Genomic DNA, 19,891 nt, shown 5'->3' on the forward strand with positions numbered 1-19,891 from the left:
CCTGTCAAATAAATAAAATCTTTTTAAAAAGTCTGTTTGCTATATATTTTGTAGATACTGTTTATCGGATAAATTACCATCGATTCCTAATTTATTTAGAGTGTCATGAATAGGTGTTGAATTTTAACAGATTTTTTCCCTGCATTTATTGCGGTGACCATATCTTTTTCCTTTATTAATGAGATAAATTATATTGATTTTTTAAATTATATCTTGCATTCCTGAAATAAACACAGATTGGTCACTTATTATCCAGTTACTATATAGTTGAATTTAATTTGTATTTTGTATCTTTTTTTTTTTTTTTTGGTCTATCTTGATTAGACATATTCCTTTTTTTCCCCCCTTGTAATGTCTCAGACAGGTTTTGTTATTATGACTCTGCTGGCCTCAAAAAATGATTTCAGAAATAATACATCTTTTTAAATGAAATGGAGGGGCTTATATAAAGTTGGCATTATTTCCTTATTAATATTTGGAGGAATTCACTGATAAATCCCTTTGAATTTATTTTCTTTGGAGAAACACTTCAATGAAAGATTCTTTAATAGTTACAGAGCTGTCAGATTTTTTATTTTTTAAAGAACTCTAAAATATGAAATTTACCGTCAGAATTCAAGTTATCATATTATGTATCTTTTCAGTGACTGTAGGAATTTGTTGATTTTTCCCTCTTTATACATGTTTTTTTATTTCATTTCTGCTTTTTTTTTTTAATTTTGTTTGGGTTTAATTTCTGTTTTTCCCTAGCTTTTTTTATATCCATGCCTAACTTATTAAATTTTAGCATTTCTTTTTTTTCTTATTTTTTCTTGTATGTATTTTGAAGTTCTAAGTTGCCCTCTAAATACTGCTCAAGTTAGATTCCACATTTTGTTTTATGGTTCGTGTTTCCATTATAGTTCAGTTATGATATTTTCTAATGTCTGTTCTGGTTTATTCTCATTAATGGCTTATTTTGAATTGTATTGCTTAAATCCTAAATCTTTGGGGGTTTTCTAAGTATTTTTATGTTACCGATGTCAGTGGTATATTTTTTCTGTTTTTCCTTTCAATCCTTCTGGGGACCTGTATTTAAGATGTGGGTCTTTGAAGCATCATTTATTATCTATTATGATAATCTCTTTTAATTGGGATGTTTAGTCATTAAAATTTTACATGGTATTTATTTGGGCTTAAATCTGTCATCATGCTATTGGTCCCATCTGTTCCTTGATGCTTTCTTTCTCTTGTCTTCACTTCCTTGTAATCGTGAAGAATTTTTATTACACGTTTTCCCCTCAGTTAACTTGTCAGTTATATGTTCTTGCATTGTTCTTTAGTAGTCACCCTAAAGATCGCTATGTGTATTCATAAATTATTAGAGTCTATCTTAAGTTAGTTCTTTATCAATTTCTAGACAACCGCAAAGACCGTACAATACCCTTATTTCTTACCCTTTATGCATGGTATGTATTTTACTTCTACATATACTTCAAACCACAGAAGACATTAGTTTTTGGTTTGTTTTAAATAACCCATATTATTTATTTTTAACCATGTATTTGCCCTTTACTGTTTACTGCTTCCTGCATTTGCATTCTTCCACCTGGAATTTTTTCCTTCTACATGAAGGACTCCTTTGGTGCATATCTGCAGGATAAAGTTCTCTTAGGTTTTGATTATCTGAAATTGTTTTTATTTTTCTTTATGAAGAATTTTTTTTAAAAGATTTTATTTATTTATTTGACAGAGATAAAGACAGCCAGCAGGAGAGGGAACACAAGCAGGGGGAGTGGGAGTGGAAGAAGCAGGCTCCTAGCGGAGGAGCCTGATGTGGGGCTCGATCCCAGAACGCTGGGATCACGCCCTGAGCCGAAGGCAGATGCTTAACTGCTGTGCCACCCGGGCGCCCGGAAGAATATTTTTCTAGACTATAGAATTTGTATTAGTAGTTAATTTTCTTTCAACATTGTAAATATGTCATTTTTTTCCTCTTTGAACTTCTTTCGTTTTTGTTGAAAATACAGTATACTGTTATTAGTCTTATTGTTGCTCATTTAAAGGAAATGTCTCTTTTTAATTGGTTGCTCTTTAAGATTTTTCAATCTTTGATTTTTAGTAGTTGTATTATAGTGTGTCCAGATGTGCTTTTTGGCTTTAGGGTTTTTTCGTATTTTGTGATGTTTGTAGAACTTACTGCATCTGTGACTTGAGATGTCTTTTATTGTTTAAGAAGATTCTCAGCCATTTTTTCTTTCAGATATTGCCTTTGCTCTGTACTCTCTCCTTTTTCTGGGATTCCAAATTATGTATGTTAGATATTTTACTTTGTCTTATATATATATATATCTCATGCTGTTTCTGTTTTTTGCGGGGGGTTGTTTTTTGGTTTTTGGGTTTTTTTAGAGAGCAAGAAAGAACGTGAGTGCTGGTGGGAGGGGCAGAGGGAGATGGAGAGAGTGAATCTTAGGCAGACTCCACACCCAGCCCCAAGCCCAACACAGGACTTGATCTCACGACCCTGAGATCATGACTTGAGCTGAAATCAAGAGTCAGATGTTTAACCATCTGAGCCACCGAGGCATATTTGTGTATTTTCTGTATTTTCAATCCTGTTTTTCTGTGTGCTTCCATATGGGTAATTCCTATTGATCCATTTTCCACTGTACTGATTATTTCTTCTGTAGTGTCTAATTTGCTACTGAATCCATCCACTGAATTCCTCAATTATTTTATTTATCTGTTCCAGAATTTTTATTTTTCCCAGAGATTCTAATTCTGTGGTGAAATTCTCTTTTCTGTATTTTCTTGAATATATTAATCATACTCATTTTAACATTCCAGTCTTCATAATTTTTCTTCACCTTTAGGCATATCTGTTATCTTTTTTTTTTCCTCCCTCTTTTGGCTTTTGGTCATTTGGTTCTATTTCTTGATATGCCTGACTGTTTTGAATTGAACTTTAGATTTTATGAATGAAAAATTGTAGAGGCTCTTGAAGTTGTATTTTTTCCTAGATGTATTTAATTTTCTCACAAGCAGATAGACTGAGATGGTATTGATCTCTTCTGGTCTATTTCTACTCTACCTTTCTTCTAGTTCATCATCATTCTGGGGTCTCAACTGAAGAATGATTTTTGTACCAGAGTTTCCCACGTTAGTGAGACTTAAACTCTAATCTTTGTCTCCTCAGTACCCTTGGGATTGCTTCAATATCTGTTCAAACCTTCAGTATCCCAGCCTCTGGTTTTTTGCTGTCTTATCCGGCAAATGTTCATCTTGGGAGTTGGCAAATATAGGTATTTTTGTTCATTTCTTTGTTGTTCTTTCCAGGCTCTTGACCCCTTAAATCCTTGGTAGTTCCAAACTCCAGCTTTGATCTTTCCATTCCAGTGGAATGTCATCAAGCCCTCAGCTGCCACTTGGCCTCTGTTTCCCCATACATTAAATCTGAAAGTACACTGAGAAAAGAAAACACCTCCATATCTTCCTGTGTCTCCAGAATCTTGGCCTCTTACGTCCTGGCTGCCTTGTTTGTACTACAGTGCCTCTAAAGAGTAGATTGAGTTTTTAAAAATCTTATTATCTTTTCCCCTTCACCAGCAAGAGATATAGTGTGACATAAACTACTCTATCAAGTCTGAGTTAAAGTTCTCACGTTATATTTTCATATACTAATTTTTAATATCTAAACATAACTGATCCACTGGAAGACATTTTTTAATTCTAAAGATGTTATTTTATTTGCTCATTTAGAGAGAGCATGAGTCAGGGGAGGGGCAAAGGGCGAGAGGAAGAGAGTATCTCAAGCAGACTCTACGCTGAGCATGGAGCCTGATGAGGGACACGATCTCATGACTGAGATGATGACCTGAGCCGAAATCAAGAATTGGATGCTTAACTGACTGAAGCACCCAGGCGCCCCAACAGTTTTTAATTCTAAAAACTCATAAATTTCTATGATTTTAGCTGAGAAGTAGATTACATTTCTTTGAGAATTGTTTTATCTACTTCTACTCTTAAAAAATAGACTCCTTTCTGTATATCTTGCAAGAGACCTTTCCTTTGTTTCCTTAGGTCTCTGATTTATGATCTTGAGATGCATCCAATTTGTATGAATTATTGTGAAATGGTAATTTTGGTACAGAAAGACTTGCTGTAGAAAGTATGTTTCTTTGGGGCGCCTGGGTGGCTCAGTCGTTGGGCATCTGCCTTTGGCTCAGGGCGTGATCCCAGGGTCCTGGGATCCAGCCCCACATCAGGCTTCTCTGCTGGAAGCCTACTTCTTCCTCTCCCACTCCCCCTGCCTGTGTTCCCTCCCTCGCTGGCTGTCTCTCTGTCAAATAAATAAAATCTTAAAAAAAAAAAAAAAAAAACAATGTGAACTTTAAAAAAAGAAAGTATGTTTCTTTAATATGTATTCCTCTTTTTGTTAAGTTCATAGTTGTTGACCCTTTTCACTATATTCTTAAAAGTATTCATGGAACACTGGAACTGATTGACTAGGACTTGAAGTCCTTTATAAAAGCTTTTTAATGAATGTGCTTAAGAAACTATCATGGCTAGTACTGTGCCAAAGGAGAACACTTAAAACCAAAACTTTTATCTTTAAAAGTAAAATCTGTGCTTGTCGGTGGTATTAATAATGCTGTGCTAGGGTTTTTATTTAAAAAAAAATCATTTAAAGCTGGTGTGACTGGTTTTGATGCCAGGAATTATAGAAAGAACTTTATAGTTCTTGCATTTTGGAAGTGTAATTTTGTTTTTCAGAACAGTCTTTCATAACCTTTTTCATATTGTCCCTGATTCTAGGTATTTGAGGTGAAATCAAATGTTGGATGCAGTGTGTTCTATACACAGTTGCAAATACTATCTTTTCAGGAATTTTAACCCTTTATATAATATATTACTTCATGTCTTACTTCTTCTTTAGTGACATCAGTAATGATATTAGTCCAGAACCGAGTAGAAATCTAATCGTATCAGAAACCAGCATTCCAGTCTGTATAAATTTTCTGTCACTGAGATTTGAAAGTTCTAGTGGTCTACAAAATAACAATTAAGCAATAATATTTAACAAATAATTGTTTGATATTAGTGGCTCAACTTGAAGATGCAATTCTCTTAAGTTTCTGGGAGAATTAGCTTTGTTTTAAATGGAAAGATGAAGAAAACAGTGCTATCAACAAACCCATATAGCAATTAATATAAAATCTTTTCATTTAGCTTTAAAAATATGTGCCTTTGTGTCTGTTGTAGTTGTATGTCTGGATTTATTTGTTTTGTATTGCTGCTGTAACATATTACCACAACCTTAGTGGCTTAAACAGTATAATTGTGTATGATCTTATAGCTCTGTTGGTGAGAAATCTGCCATGGGCGAAAATCTAGATGTTGGTAGGGCTGCGTTTCTTTCTGGCAGTTCTAGGAAAGAATCGGTTTCCTTCTCAACTGTCTTATTAGTGGAACTGGTTTTTTGAGCTGTAGGTTCTAGTTTTATTATTTACTGTAAGCTGAGTCTTTCCCAGCTTCTGGAGGCCACCATATTTCTTGGTCCTGGCCTTTTTCCATTGTGAAAGCCAGCAATGCAGGGGTCGAATTCTCTTCTTGTTGCATCTCTCTGACCCATTCTTCTTCAGTTAGCAGCCAGTTTTGAAGACTCATGTGTTTAAATTGGGCCCACCTGGATAATCCAGTTAATTTTCCCATTTCAGAATCTTTAATCAGATCTACGTAGTCCCTTTTGCCATGGAAAATAACATAATTATAGCTCCCTAGAACACGTACGTCTTTGGGAGGCCATTATTCTGCCTACAACACTGGCTAACCTAGGAATTTATAATGTTTCATATTAAAAAAAAAAAACCAAAACCCAAAACTACAGTATGGAAACCTGACTCAGGAAGAAGTGAAAACTAGTCCAGCTTCCTATGTTGACCTCAGACTAGATGTAAGTATCACTAGTATTTAGTCTGATTCTAAGAACTCGGTTAATCAGGGTTGCTGTTTTACTTTTTACCCTTCTCTCGTGGGAAGAAATCAGATGTTTTGGTTTTACAACTTTTTTAGGGGCTATAGTAGGAATAAAAGAAAACAATAATAATAGTGGGTCCATTAAATACTTATGCCAGGTACAGATCTAAACACTACTCATTTTCTCATTCAATGCATTTACCAACTCTGAGGTAGGTACTATTGTTATTCCATATTACTGGTGAAGAAACAATGCTCAGAAACTGTCTTGCTCCAGATTTCGCTGGTAAGTGGTACAGCTAGAATTCAAACCCGGATCTTTTTAATGTTTGAGCCCATTCCCTTTATTGTGATAACATATAATATCACTGCTGTTACTAAGTTCTTGTGAGTATTCGTGTGGAAAATTTGTTACTTTAAATCATTGTCTTATCAAGCGAATGCATTTTACACTTAATTTCATTTTTGTTCATACAGGTGAAAAACCATACAAGTGTCAAATTTGCAGTCAATCTTTTAGAATTAAGAAAACCTTAACAAAACACCTGGTTATTCATTCTGATGCCCGACCTTTCAACTGTCAGCACTGTAATGCAACATTTAAGCGGAAAGACAAGCTGAAATACCACATTGACCATGTTCATGGCATAAAATCTCCTGACGATCCTCTCAGTACTTCTGAGGAAAAACTTGTATCTTTGCCAGTAGAATATTCATCTGATGATAAAATCTTTCAAACAGAAACAAAACAATATATGGACCAGCCCAAAGTTTATCAGTCAGAAGCAAAGACTATGTTACAGAATGTGTCTGCTGAAGTATGTGTTCCAGTAACATTGGTTCCAGTTCAGATGCCTGACACTCAGAATGATCTGGTGCGTCATACAACCACACTCCCACCATCTTCTCATGAGATCTTGTCACCACAGCCACAAGCAACTGATTATCCCCGAGCAGCTGATTTAGCTTTTCTGGAAAAGTATACTCTCACTCCTCAACCTGCAAATATAGTTCATCCAGTACGACCTGAACAAATGCTAGATCCTAGAGAACAGTCTTATCTTGGAACATTACTAGGCCTTGATAATGCTACTGCTGTACAAAGTATTTCTAATAATGAGCATCATTCATGAGTAAATCTAAACATTCCACAGACTTTTTGATGGTTATGTGCTAATGGTAGCCTAGACTGATGGCTTTTAAATTAGTAAGGCTGCTATTTTTTCATTTTCTCTAGTTTCTCCAGTCCTCAGAAAAATCAAGAAAAATATGTATCTCTGTTTACTGAACATATGAATATTTGGACACATTTTGAGGTATAATATTTGAAATGAACATTTTTATGATTTTTAAAGATGACTTAGTGCTAATTTTTAATGGTTTCTCAGACTTTTCAAAATTACTAGCTGTTGACTTTATGGTTTTGTTTTTGGTTTTGTTCTTAATTATCCATGGAAGTTTTTATTCTTCTTTAGTTTCAATCCTTTTTTCTCCCTTCACCATCTTCTAAACAAGCTTAAGGACCATGTAGCCTTTAAGAAAGAATATAAGAGTACACTAATAATTGCAACTCTTCCTTATCCTAACTTAAAATTCATTATTGTTTCTTCCACATTTTAAAAAACTGAAACTAGGAATTTAAATTTATAGGGAAGTCTTGGATATTTCTGTGTTGTTTTTTTTTAATGTGGCCCTAATTTCAGGTTATTATTAATCCTTTGGTCTTTTGACAAACTCAAAGCCAAAAAGCTAACTTAACGTAAGATTAGCTTGTTAAATGAAACCTAGAATTGAAATAATTATCCAAATGATTGGTTTTTGGCTATGCTTCAATTATTATGAATAAGAAATGCAAATTTTTAATGTGTAGGCATTAAATTATATAAGTTGAAAAGGTATTAAAGGCAAATTATGACAGTTTTAACTAGATAGCTTCAAAGGTAAGTTCATCTTTTATGTTTTATCATTTAAGAAACATCAACATTACATCGTAGCATGTATTTTCATCTCATTAAAGGAGGGGCAATTATAACTATCAATGAAATTTAATTAACAAGCTACTTTTGGTCTCATTTACTTTGGCTAACAAAATTGTGGGAAACAGAACCTAGATATTTCATATATAATTGTTAGGGAAGGTGCCAAACAAATTATAAAAATTCATGTCTAACTAAACTTAATGTTTACTTTAATTAAAGGGAACCACTACTTGTATACAGATTTACATGTAATCTAGACCTTTATTTTGGTTTTCACATAAGCCTAATGTCTGTAATATCCTTGTTTTTTATTTTTGTAGGAGATAAGACTTGAGGACTTGGTGAAAGGAAATAGCAGTTAGAGCAAAAACCTCACTGATAAAAATTAATCGAGGAAAAAGTCAGAATTATAAAATACCTTTAAAGATGTGCACTTTCCATACTTTCAAGTCAATTTAAACTTAAGCTAGGATAATGTTTCCTAGTAGAGCTGCTTGAAGAATTAGAATAGGCAGGGTTGATTTTATTATTAGCATGTCATTTGTATATAAACTACTGGAAAATAGCAATTTTAGGAGTTTTCTAGTTCAGTTTTGTTTACACTCCTAATTGCTTTAAGCACTTTTTTTTGTGTAAACTGTAAAGTCTGGCCCAGCCCTTGTGAAAAAAAAATCACAAATAAAAAAATGAAGTTTTAATGAATAAAATTTAACCACTTAATAAATGGGGAAACTTGTTTGCTGAAGCACTTAAGAAATGAAGGTACTTTACAGGAACATTCACCATACTAGTGGAAATAAAACAAAAGAAAAAAAAAATGTTGAGATTGAGGCAGTTAACCAAAGTAGCTCATATAAGTAACAAAACCAACCTGAGTTTTGCCTCAGTTATCAATCTTTGGTTATAATTAATCTAGGATCAATAGATATAATTACTGTATTCTTCTTTTTAAAAGGTTCTTTTGTGTGGAAATGTTATATCTGGGGTACTTACATGATTGAACTTGACTATATGAGGTACTGTTAGTCTGTTAGTCTTTCAAATTGACTTTTAAAAATATAGATCTTTATGATTTTTATCATAAAGACCAGCAAGACTTTTAACTAAAAACTTACTACAATGAGACGAAATAATACCTAAAAGTATACCCTGCCTTACATAGACACTATCATAGAAAAGTTTGGACTTATTTATGGCAGATGGTATGTATGTGTCTGTGTATGGTATATTATATGCTTGGTAGCAAGAAAGAAAGAGGGTGTTGCATTTTCACATTGAAAAGAATACTTTGCTTTTTGAAGGTATTTACTTTAAGATTCTATTAATAATAATTTCCTAGTGCTTTACATATATAATTTGATTGTAGGAATTGGTTTACAGTATAAAACTTTTCTGGAATACATCTCTTATATAAAGTGGAATAGAATTATATTTAGTTGTTATTATAGATAAACTTGAATATTGGTTTACTCTTTCATAAAATGCTCTCAATTATCTTATTTAACCTCATAACCAGCTCTGAAAGAGAAAGGACATGCTATATTCCCATTTTAGAGATGAAGAATCTGAGGTTAAGATAAAGGACTCAGTTAAGCTCACATCATTAATAAATGTCAGAGCTACTAATAGGGAAAGAAAGCTAGCATTAATAAATGCTTATTCTGTGCCAGGCACGACATTTTCTCATGTAATCTTAAACAGTCTGGGAACTAGTCTAATTCTTATGAAGAAATTATCTCAGCGGGTGGACAAACACACAAATCTGCTGCCTCTAATTTCCAAAATTAGAATATAGGAAATTTTAAAATTGTGAAAACCTCATGGATTTGGGCAAACTGAATGTATATAAGTCATTGAAGTTGGCACAAAAAATATGTAATGAGGCCTACTCTTTTCAGTTAACCTTTTGTAATTTAATTTGGAGTATTTGGACAAAAGTTCCATTAACTCTAAAATCCATTAATTTTGTAACTATACTTAAAATTTTGAATCTTGCAACTAAGTTTAGCCTCATTCAGAATTTTTTATTTTATGAACATAATTTATTGTTTTAAATTAATTTTTTAGCTGATAGCAGTTAGCACTTAATATGTAAATTGAATAATTTATCAAGTGTAGAAATTTGTTAACCTAATCAGTTTTTACTTAAATGCACCAAAGATTTTTAGTAGGTATTAAAATAGTTTAAAAGAATTAAAATTCTTTGTTGTTTGAATAAATATTTGTCCAAAGAAGCACAGTTGAAGTCCTAGTATTATGGATTTTTAAAAAAATCATTAGTTTGAATACTAAGATTAAATGTTTGTGTTTATATGTATAATAAAAACAGAAGAAAATACTCTGGGAATAGTCCTACTGACACACCAATTACAAGTAAGAATACTCAGTTTTCCTCAGTTTAATTAATTGAATGTTACCTTTAAGTGGACACTATTAAATGCTAAATAATAAACTTATTTTTTACACTACACTATTAAAATAATTTTGCCTTAGAATTTTTTTTTAAGACAAGTTGAAGTTATTTTTATAAGAAACCCCACCTATTTTTTGCAGCCTAAGATACCATTAAAGATTAGGGTTTGTTCTTCATGCCAGCAAGATTTAACCAACAACTGTAAAGGTAATGAATGATCTTTGCATACTTTTAAGTAATTTAGTCATTTATTGCTGGGAGAAAAGGAGTAGCATAAATAGGGTTTTAAACTGGTGCTTTATTAAGTGACTTCCTTTTAAGTGATTGTAGGTCATGAAATAGGTACACTAATAATATTCTGTCAACTTTAAAAGTGTCAAGACATCTTTGCAGAGTGACTATAAACTGTTAAGGGCTAATAAGTAATTAAATATCATTCATTGCTTTTCACTCTTTAATTGCAAACAGAAACACAATTAAACTGGTGTGTTTATAAGTTTGAGTTCTCTTCCTACCAGATCATTTTAACATATCATTGATGAAAAGTCAGATTTAGAGCATTCGCTCTTTGACAGTGTCCTTTTTATACCCAGTCTTTTCTGAATTGAATGCTTTGTGCCTTTTCACTGTGTTGTAGTTGCTTAAAATTGATTCTGCTGGCTAGATTGTACTGGTTAATAAATGATTTTGATTTTGTTGTTGTTGTTATGGGTTTTATGTTTGTGCTGCCTGCTGGTCAGGCAACACTTTTTTTAGATTACTTTGTGATTATTTAGGGAAATGGCACTAAGTACTAGTGTGAACATTTGGTTTTTTTAAATCTCTTTTGTGGCCTTTATAGTTACTGTGAAGCCACTCCAGGGCCTGTCTCTAGATGCTTATTAGAGGAATCTGACAAATAAAATAAAATGAGTAGTGTGTCTGCCTCTCTGTCTCCTCCTCCCCCTCACCTTCCCCTCCCTTTTTAAAAGTAATCAGTTCCTACGACTACACAGCTCTACATTGAATGGCTTCTCATTTCAGTTTGCCTAAAACTGAACTAGAGGTGATGGTTCTAGATGAGTTTCTCATTAGGAGCAGCAACATCCCAACCAACCTACAATTTGAGTTGATGAACTCAGGAAAAATTAGGACTTTTAAAGTCATATTTGAATTATTCTAAGACTCAGTGCCAAATTTGAAGTGACTAAAAATGTATTCTTTAATAAGGAACAAGTAGCATTTCTTAAAACTTTAAATAGTATTATGATAAATGTTACTTGTGATTAGGGTGAATAATGGATAATGTGAGAATAATTTTCTAAATAATTTCTAGGAACTATAGGCAATTCTTCCTTAGATCCTCCCCTTTCTTTTGCACATCCCCCTCTTGGTAAAGTCTGTGTTCTTTTGGGGGGATCACCCCTTTGTTTCCTCTAATGTTATTTCAACCTAAAGATACTTTTATCCTAGAATATTAGCATGCATTTTGCTCTTCTCTTTGGAAGTAGCATTAATAAGATAGAAGTTAGAGGATTAGGTTGTGTGGAAGATGAGAGAAAGAAGGTCTTGGTAGAGAGAGTGACTATGTTTTGTTTACTCTAATGTTTCATTCAACTTGCTATGTATTGATTTTAAATCTATGACTATTGAAGAATCCCAAGACAATTTAGCCTCTGCAGCCATTTATACAAAGAGAAAATAAGAATTATATTGAAAGAATAGAGGTCATACAAAGATGGGCATATCTTTTTTTAATTCTTAAGTAAAAAAGTAATTTCAGTGCTTGCATTATTGTTGGAGATTCTAAAACATTTCTTGAATGAAGAGCATGTATACTTCTCATTGTTATTTTGCCTCTTTGCTTGGTATTCCTGCTTGCGTTAAAGTTGGACAGTGTACTGTGGTGTAATTACAAAATTTTTATTTCTTCCAACAATTGGACTTTTCCTATCCTTATAGATACAACTGTATTACAATAGATGAGTGTGGCTGCCAAAAAGAATGAATACAGAGGTGGGCATTTAGCTGCTCCATGTTGTGTAGTTAGTGTTCTAATTAAGGGGATTTATGATGTACATTAAAGTGGAAATGCTTTTGAACTTAGCCTTCAGTCTCAAATCATAAGTTTTGTTTTTAATCATTAAAGGATACTTAAAAGCAATTACAAAGAAAAATCTAAAATATCAAAATTCATTATTTTGTCAACTGTGTGTGAAGTATCTTGTGAGTTACATAGATATTTTAGCTGTCTCATGTTTCATAAGTACAAATGTCTTTATAGAAAAATTCAGTTCTCTGTGAAGACTAGGAAGTGTATTGTATATTGAACTAGTTCTTTGTGTTATTTTGATATTTAAAATAAATATAAAGTTCTTTGGTCCTAATAAAGCATATCTAGGTTTTATTGAACACATTTTAACAGCATGGGAATGCAGAACATACTCTGCATGCCTCCTTAAAAATTGAATGCAAAGACCATAAACAAATGGAACCTCTGGCTTACCATACAGTTCCATCCATAAACCAGGCTTTTCCTTCCTTTATGAAATGGTCATAAGGAAATCGCCAGTTTTTCCCAAGGTGTAGATTTGAGAGAGAGGCTGCGAAATACAGTTGACTCTTGAATAATGTGGGTGTCGGGGACACTGACCCCTCCTGTAGTTGAAAATGTGCATAACTTTTAACTCCTCAAAAAAGTTAACTACTAATAGCCTATGGTTGACCAAAAGCCTTACCAATGACATAACACATATTTTGTATGTTACATGTATTTTATACTACATTCCTAAACAATATAGTAAGCTAGAGAAAATAAAATATTATTAAGAGAATCATAAGAGGAAAATACATTTACAGTACTGTAAAAAGTCCTGTAAGTAGACCAGTGCAGTTCAAACCCATGTTCTAAGGTCACCTGCATTTGCAAAGATGTGACTGGGATGTAGGGAAACAAGCAATAATGCAATACCCTGGAACTATTAACAGCTATGGTATTTCCACCCCTAGATCCAAAGGGATGAGGGGAAAGACCCATGTGGAGAGGGCACCTATTCAGCTATGTGTTGCTTTTAATGTTGAGATGTAGTCAGCCCAAGGTGAGAGAGGGGAGGAAGTAAGTACCCTCACCTCCCTCCTCTCCCTTAGTGACCTCCCTCTTTGAAGCGAAACAGAAGCCGCAGAGTAAAAAAGCTATTAATGTAGCATATACAGAATGTAGATCAGAATCCCACAGCAAAGAACAGTCTGTAAAAGAGTGGGGAATGGAAGTGGAGGGGCAAATAAAAAATAGGACAGTTCATTGTGCTTCTTTAAAAAAAAAAAAAGTGAGTTAATAGCATTTCTTCATGAAAAACCATGAAGGGAAAACACATAAACAAAATGTGCTATCACCATGTTAAAAGAGTTGAAAAAAACATTTCAGTGACTTAAGCTTTAAGAGGGCTTATATTTGCAATGTTAATTGATGAATAACATTAACGATATGAAATAATATAAGTTAAGTGTACTTGAAAATCATTGTTACTCATATTAACATTTTTTGCTTAAAAAAACTAGTAGTGTTCTTATTGTGATCAGTCCTAAACCCCCCCCCCACCCCCGCCCCCACAAAAAAACCTCAATAAACAATTTTGTTTAAAAATCGTTTAACAGGATTCAACATCAGGTTATTTTGGGTGTCAATGAATATAATTTAGTATCTCCCCTTTCTCATTTTTCTACTCAGACTTTGTTTTGTGTATACTTTGTGTACCCATACACACGTCCATACATTATATTTTAGTTTCTTACTATCTTTAGAGGCAGGTATGGTATCGTGGATAAGAGCAAGACTGCAAACTGCCTGTGTACATATCCTAGCTTTGCAACTTGCTGTCTTGTGTGCTCTGTATTGTTCATCTGTAAAATACAAATAATAGTAGCTATTTCAACTGAAGTGAAAGTTGAAGTAAATGTGTAAAGGACTTTAAACAATCCTTTGTATATAGTAATACTAATATGCAAGCCATAATCATTATTATTAGATACCTACAATTAAAAACGAAGAAGTTGTCAAGGGCACTGGCTGTCAAAACCATTACTTATGAATTCTTGGGAATCTCAGTTTTCTTTGTTTATCTAGTTTTGCTCCCAGAATCCTGAGGTAAGAACCAGCATGTAAAATGACTGAGAACTTGTATAGACAGTCACAGAAATAAGCAGATTCACACAACGATAAATTTAATTTTCTTCATTCCCCCCCCATCTCTCCCCCAGGAAACCGCAAAAGGAAAGCTAATGAATATAATTCTGAGTGGGGTATATTAGCTGAGAGGAATGGTTTGAATTAAGTTTTGTCTACTTAACGGTTTTACCTAAGGTTGTCTCGGTCACCCGCAATGATTGCTACGTTTACTGTGGAAATGCTGTTAACTCTCTCCCCTTTAACCCAACCTGTTTACAAATAAGCGAATTTCGAGTCTAAACCACGGGTTTCCGGGTGTCGCCAAGACTCCACCAAGGTTTTCGCCTCCTTCGCTCAGAGCCAGTGGCGGCCCATGTAATCGTTTAAATAAGGCGCTGTCTTCTCATTGGCCGGAGGCTGCTGCGCATTGATTGGCCTTGTGAGGAAGTGGGCGGTGCCCTGGCGCGCCCATTGGTGGAGGCGAGAAGTTTAAACCGAAGTTAGGGCCACACTTGTTTTGCTCCCCTTTGGAGTTTGCGAATTTGTGGCGTTTGCTTCTTTTTTTTCTGGCGTGTCGGCGACTGGAAACGAAAGGGGGGCGAATTCGCTGTACGACCTCCACAGCCGCCTCCGAGCGGCCGCGGCCGGGGTCCCCGCTCCGCAGCAGCCTTGTGGGAGCTGCGCCAGAATCTCCGGGCGGCGTCTCGAAGCTGCCATGGCGACCCGGCGTGTGGGGCGAAGCTGGGAGGTGAGCCCCACCGAGCGGAGGCCGCCGGCGGGGCTGCGGGGCAACGCGGCCGAGGATGCCGCAGCTTCCCCGCCGGTCCTGTCTCTCAGCCACTTCTGCAGGTCGCCTTTCCTCTGCTTCGGAGATGTGCGCTTGGGAGACTCGCGGACGCTGCCTCTGGTCCTGGACAACCCTAACGACGAGATCACTGAAGTGAAGATCTCCCACTTCCCAGCCGCTGAGCAGGGCTTTAGTGTCTCGCTGCGCTGGTTCGAGCTGCAGGTAGGTGGTGGGCGGGGCGTGCCCGGGCCCGCGCTCCGGCTCCCGGCTCTCCTGTGCCCATTTTGGTTGCAGGGGTGCGACTTGAAAAAGAAACCCACAAACGAAGGACCCCTTACCTCCTTTCACTGACTCTGGGCTAGTCCTTATTCCACATGCTCTATAGATGGGTAGGGTCGGCGCTAATTTGGGCGGTGACAGCGTATCACTACGCGTGCACGGTGCATCTTTAGAAGCATTTTAATCTATCTATTTTTAGGATTGCCGAGAGTAACTTGGTTAGAGCAGCTTTTACTATCAGTCATCTTAATATGCGTTTTAGTTTACATATGTATCAGGGAAACTGACTCCAAATAGAGTCGGGGTAACTACTTATGCGGTGAAATAGAGAGCTTTGTTTTGGCTGAATATGTCTACAGCAAAAAAACAAGCATGTGATGCACATGCTTTAATATTTTGATCCTTTTTTGCCCCTTTGCTACAGTGTAGTTTTAATGGTGAATCAAATTTAATTTTACAACTGTTGTTTCAAGAACAACCTGGGTAGCTTTTCTGCATTGCATTGGCCATAGTAATGCTTCCATCCCTCTTACCAAAAACTAAAGAATTTACGTGCTTATTTTGACTGCTGTGCCCTTCCCATTGAGAATCTCCGAAAGTGTGAAAATAGACCATTAGCTGAGGAAGTCTGACTAGTTGTCTATACAACTGCTTCATAAGGTAGTGAGAAGAGGCCCTAATCTGAGGTCCATTGACTTGTGTGCCAGCAGTGGTTCAGTTACACTTAAGAACCTGTCCCTCCCGTCTACTTTATGAATGCCTGCTTTTCGTTCTATGGGAAGATAGATTTTTTTTCCATCTGTGTAATACTTTTTATTTCTTTTTGTTATGTGGACTAGAGTTGTTTTATGGGTTTTTTATTTTTTTTTTAGAATTTGCTGTTTATTATAGAGTAAAAGTTCACTTTTTGAAAGTGTTATTTATTTTAAATTAGCTGTTTATGATGTTTTATGGTTTCTACTTTGCAACAAAACTTGTCTTTTTTCCCCTGAAAAACGATGGACACAGAGTTTGTTTTGTCATTGTCAGGGTTTTGCATTTGATGAATTCCTGCCAGGCTGTGGATGCAATTAAGATTTTATTACAATTTTATTTTCTTGTTGAACCTTGTTATTAATAGCGGCTTTTTTCCTTATAATGAAATTAGATCGGGTAGGAAAATATATTTGACTTGTTAGATGTTATTAGGGTGTAGAGCATTGGTGACTAACAATTATTAGTCATCTGCTGTATTTTAAACTGTACATAATGTTTTGATTATTATGCATCACAACTTTTATACTCATTCAAAATGTGTTCTTTGATTATAGCCTAAAGAAAAAATTGTTATTTCTGTTAACTGGACACCATTAAAAGAAGGCCGAGTAAGAGAGATTGTGACATTTCTTGTAAATGATGTTCTGAAACACCAAGCTATATTACTAGGAAATGCAGAAGAGCAGAAAAAGAAAAAGGTAATAAGTTTTAATCATTCTGTGATTTACTCTAAGAAAATAAGAACATGTAAAAATTTTGAGAAGTCTTTTGTGTTTTTTTGTTTCAGATTTTTATTTAAATTCTAGTTAACATATAGTGTAATATTGGTTTCAGGAGTAGAATTTAATGATTCATCATTTACATATAATACCCAGTGCCCATCACAAGTGCTCTCTTTAATACCTAGCACCCATTTAGCCCATCCCTCACCCACATTCTCTCCAGCAACCCTCAATTTGTTCTCTATAGTTAAGAGTCTCTTGTCCCTCTTTTTTTCCCCTTCCCCTATGTTCATCTGTTTGTTTCTTAAATTCCACATATGAGTGAAAGCATAGGTATTTGTCTTTCTGTCATTGACGTATTTCCCTTAGCATAATACACTGTAGCTCCATCCACCTCATTGCAAATGGCAAGATATTCTTTTTGATGACTGAGTAATATTCTGTTGTGTATACATATCCATCTTCTTTATCCGTTCATCAGTCAATGGACATTTGGGCTCTTCCCATAATTTGACTATTGTTGATAATGCTGCTATAAATTTTGAGGTGCACATGCCTTTTTGAATCGGTATTTTTGTGTCCTTTGGGTAAATACCCAATAGTACAATTGCTGGGTCTGAGGGTAGTTGTATTTTTAACTTTTTGAGGAACCTCCATACTGTTTTCCAGAGTGGCTGCACCAGTTCGCATTTCCACCAACAGTGTAAGAAGGCTCCCCTTTCTCTGCACCCTTGCCATCATGTGTTTTTCCTGTGCTAATTTTATCCATTCTGACAGGTGTGAGGTGCTATTTCATCGTAGTTTTGACTTATATTTCCCTGATGATAAGTCATGTTGAGCATCTTTTCATGTCTTTTAGTCATCTAGACACCTTCTTTGGAGAAATAAATGTCTGTTATGTCTGTTGTTGTCTTCTGCCCATCTCCTAATTGATTATTTTTTCTTCGGGTGTTGAGTTTGATGAGCTCTTTATAGATTTTGGATACTAACCCTTTATCAGATATGTCATTTACAAGTATCTTCTCTCATTCCTTAGGTTACCTTTTTACTTTCATTGATTGTTTCCTTCACTGTGCAGAAGCTTTTTATCTTGATGACGTCCCAATAGTTCATTTTTGCTTTTCTTTCTCTTGCCTTAGAGACCTGTCTAGTAAGAAGTTGCTACAGCTGATGTCAAAGATGTTTCTGCCTATTTTTTCCTTTCGGATTTTGATGGTTTACTGTCTCACATAGATCTTTCATCCATTTTGAATTTATTTTTGTGCATGGTGTAAGAAAGTGGTCCAGTTTCATTCTTCTGCATGTGCCTGTCCAATTTTCCCAACACCATTTGTTGAAGAGACTTGTTTCCATTGGATATTCTTCCCTTCTTTGTTGAAGATTAGTTGACCATATAGTTGTGGGTCCATTTCTGGGTTTTCTATTCTGTTCTACTGATCTATGTGTCTGGTTTTGTGCCAGTACCATACTGTCTTGATGACTACAGCTTTGTAATATAACTTGAAATCTGGAATTGTCGGGGCGCCTGGGTGGCTCAGTTGGTTAAGCTACTACCTTCGGCTCAGGTCATGATCCCAGGATCCTGGGATCGAGCCCTGCATTGGGCTCCTTGCAAAGCAAGGAGCCTGCTTCTCCCTCTCCCTCTGCCTGCTACTCTGCCTGCTTGTGCTTTCGTTCTGTCTCTGTCAAATAAATAAAATCTTAAAAAAAAAAAAAAAAAAAAAAGATCTGAAATTGTGATGCTTCCAGCTTTGCTTTTCTTTTGCAAGATTGCTTTGGCTATTCAGGTCTTTTGTGGTTTCATACACATATTAGGATTGTTTGTTCTAGCTCTGTGAAAAATGCCAGTGGTATTTTGATAGGGATTGCATTAAACATGTAGATTGCTTTGGGTAATATAAACATTTTAAGAAAATTTGTTCTTCCAACCCATGAGCATGGAATATTTTTCCATTTCTTTGTGTCATTTTCAAGTTCTTTCATAAGTGTTCTATAGTTTTCAGAATACAGATCTTTTACCTCTTTGATTAGGTTTACTCCTAGATACCTTATGGTTTTGGGTGCAGTTGTAAATGGAATCGAGTCCTTAATTTCCCTTTCTGCTCTTTCTTCATCAGTGTATAGAAATGCAATAGATTTCCGTATGTTGACTTCATATCCTGCAACTTTACTGAATTTATGTATCAGTTCTAGCAATTTTTTGGTGGAGTCTTTCATGTTTTCTACATGTAGTATCATATCTGCAAATAGTGAAAGACTTCTTCCTTGCTGATTTGAATGCCTTTTATTTCCTTTTGTTGTCTGACTGCTGAGGCTAGGACTTCTAGTACTATGTTAAATAACTGTGGTGAGAGTGGACATCCCTGTCTTGGGTCCCTGTCTTGGGACTGCAGAGGAAAAGCTCTGTTTTCCCCTTTGAAGGTGATATTAGCTGTGGGTCTTTCATATATGGCCATAATGATGTTGAGATATGCTCTATCTATACCTACTTTGTTGAGGGTTTTTATCAAGAATGGATGCTGTACTTTGTCAAATGCTTTACCTGCATCTATGAGAGGATCATATGGTTTCGATCTTTATTTTACTAATGTGGTGTATTATGTTGATTGATGTGTGAATACTCAAACACCACTCCCTCCCCTTCACAGCACTTGTGATTCTTTTCTCCCCCAGATCATGTCTCTACACCTCCTATCTTCCACTGTGTGACCTCTTTTCTCCCTCCAGTTATGCAGTTTGTTTCTCAGTCCTCAGAATAATTTCTTGGGTGTTCAGAATGATTGCTTATCTAGCTGTGCTTGAGAGACGAGGCAAGAATAGGGTCCCTTTCCTACTCTGTCATCTTAACTCCTCCGA

The 19,891-nt window shown here is 35.3% G+C and overlaps 2 protein-coding genes across 7 annotated transcripts in view; both read left to right on the plus strand.

Annotated features, from left to right (window-relative positions):
• The window catches only part of ZBTB41 (zinc finger and BTB domain containing 41), a 106,559-nt gene extending 95,515 nt beyond the window's left edge, over window positions 1–11,044 (plus strand). For all 4 annotated transcript variants that reach the window (XM_045787738.2, XM_045787737.2, XM_045787740.2 and 1 more), the window contains one exon: window positions 6,433–11,044. In XM_045787738.2, coding sequence (XP_045643694.1) covers window positions 6,433–7,088 — 656 coding nt within the window. In that variant the 3' untranslated portion in view covers window positions 7,089–11,044. The remainder of the gene's footprint in view (window positions 1–6,432) is intronic.
• Window positions 11,045–14,945: 3,901 nt separating this feature from the next.
• ASPM (assembly factor for spindle microtubules) overlaps window positions 14,946–19,891 on the plus strand; it is a 62,489-nt gene continuing 57,543 nt past the window's right edge. For 2 of the 3 annotated variants that reach the window (XM_045787741.2, XM_045787743.2), the window contains exons 1-2: window positions 14,946–15,500; window positions 16,868–17,011. In XM_045787741.2, coding sequence (XP_045643697.2) covers window positions 15,207–15,500; window positions 16,868–17,011 — 438 coding nt within the window. In that variant the 5' untranslated portion in view covers window positions 14,946–15,206. The remainder of the gene's footprint in view (window positions 15,501–16,867; window positions 17,012–19,891) is intronic. The other variant, XM_045787742.2, reaches the window with a different exon arrangement.

This window comes from Ursus americanus, chromosome 2 (assembly GCF_024610735.1).
Source record: "Ursus americanus isolate L20-20 chromosome 2, mUrsAme1.1.p, whole genome shotgun sequence".
NCBI classification, from domain to species: Eukaryota; Metazoa; Chordata; class Mammalia; order Carnivora; family Ursidae; genus Ursus; species Ursus americanus.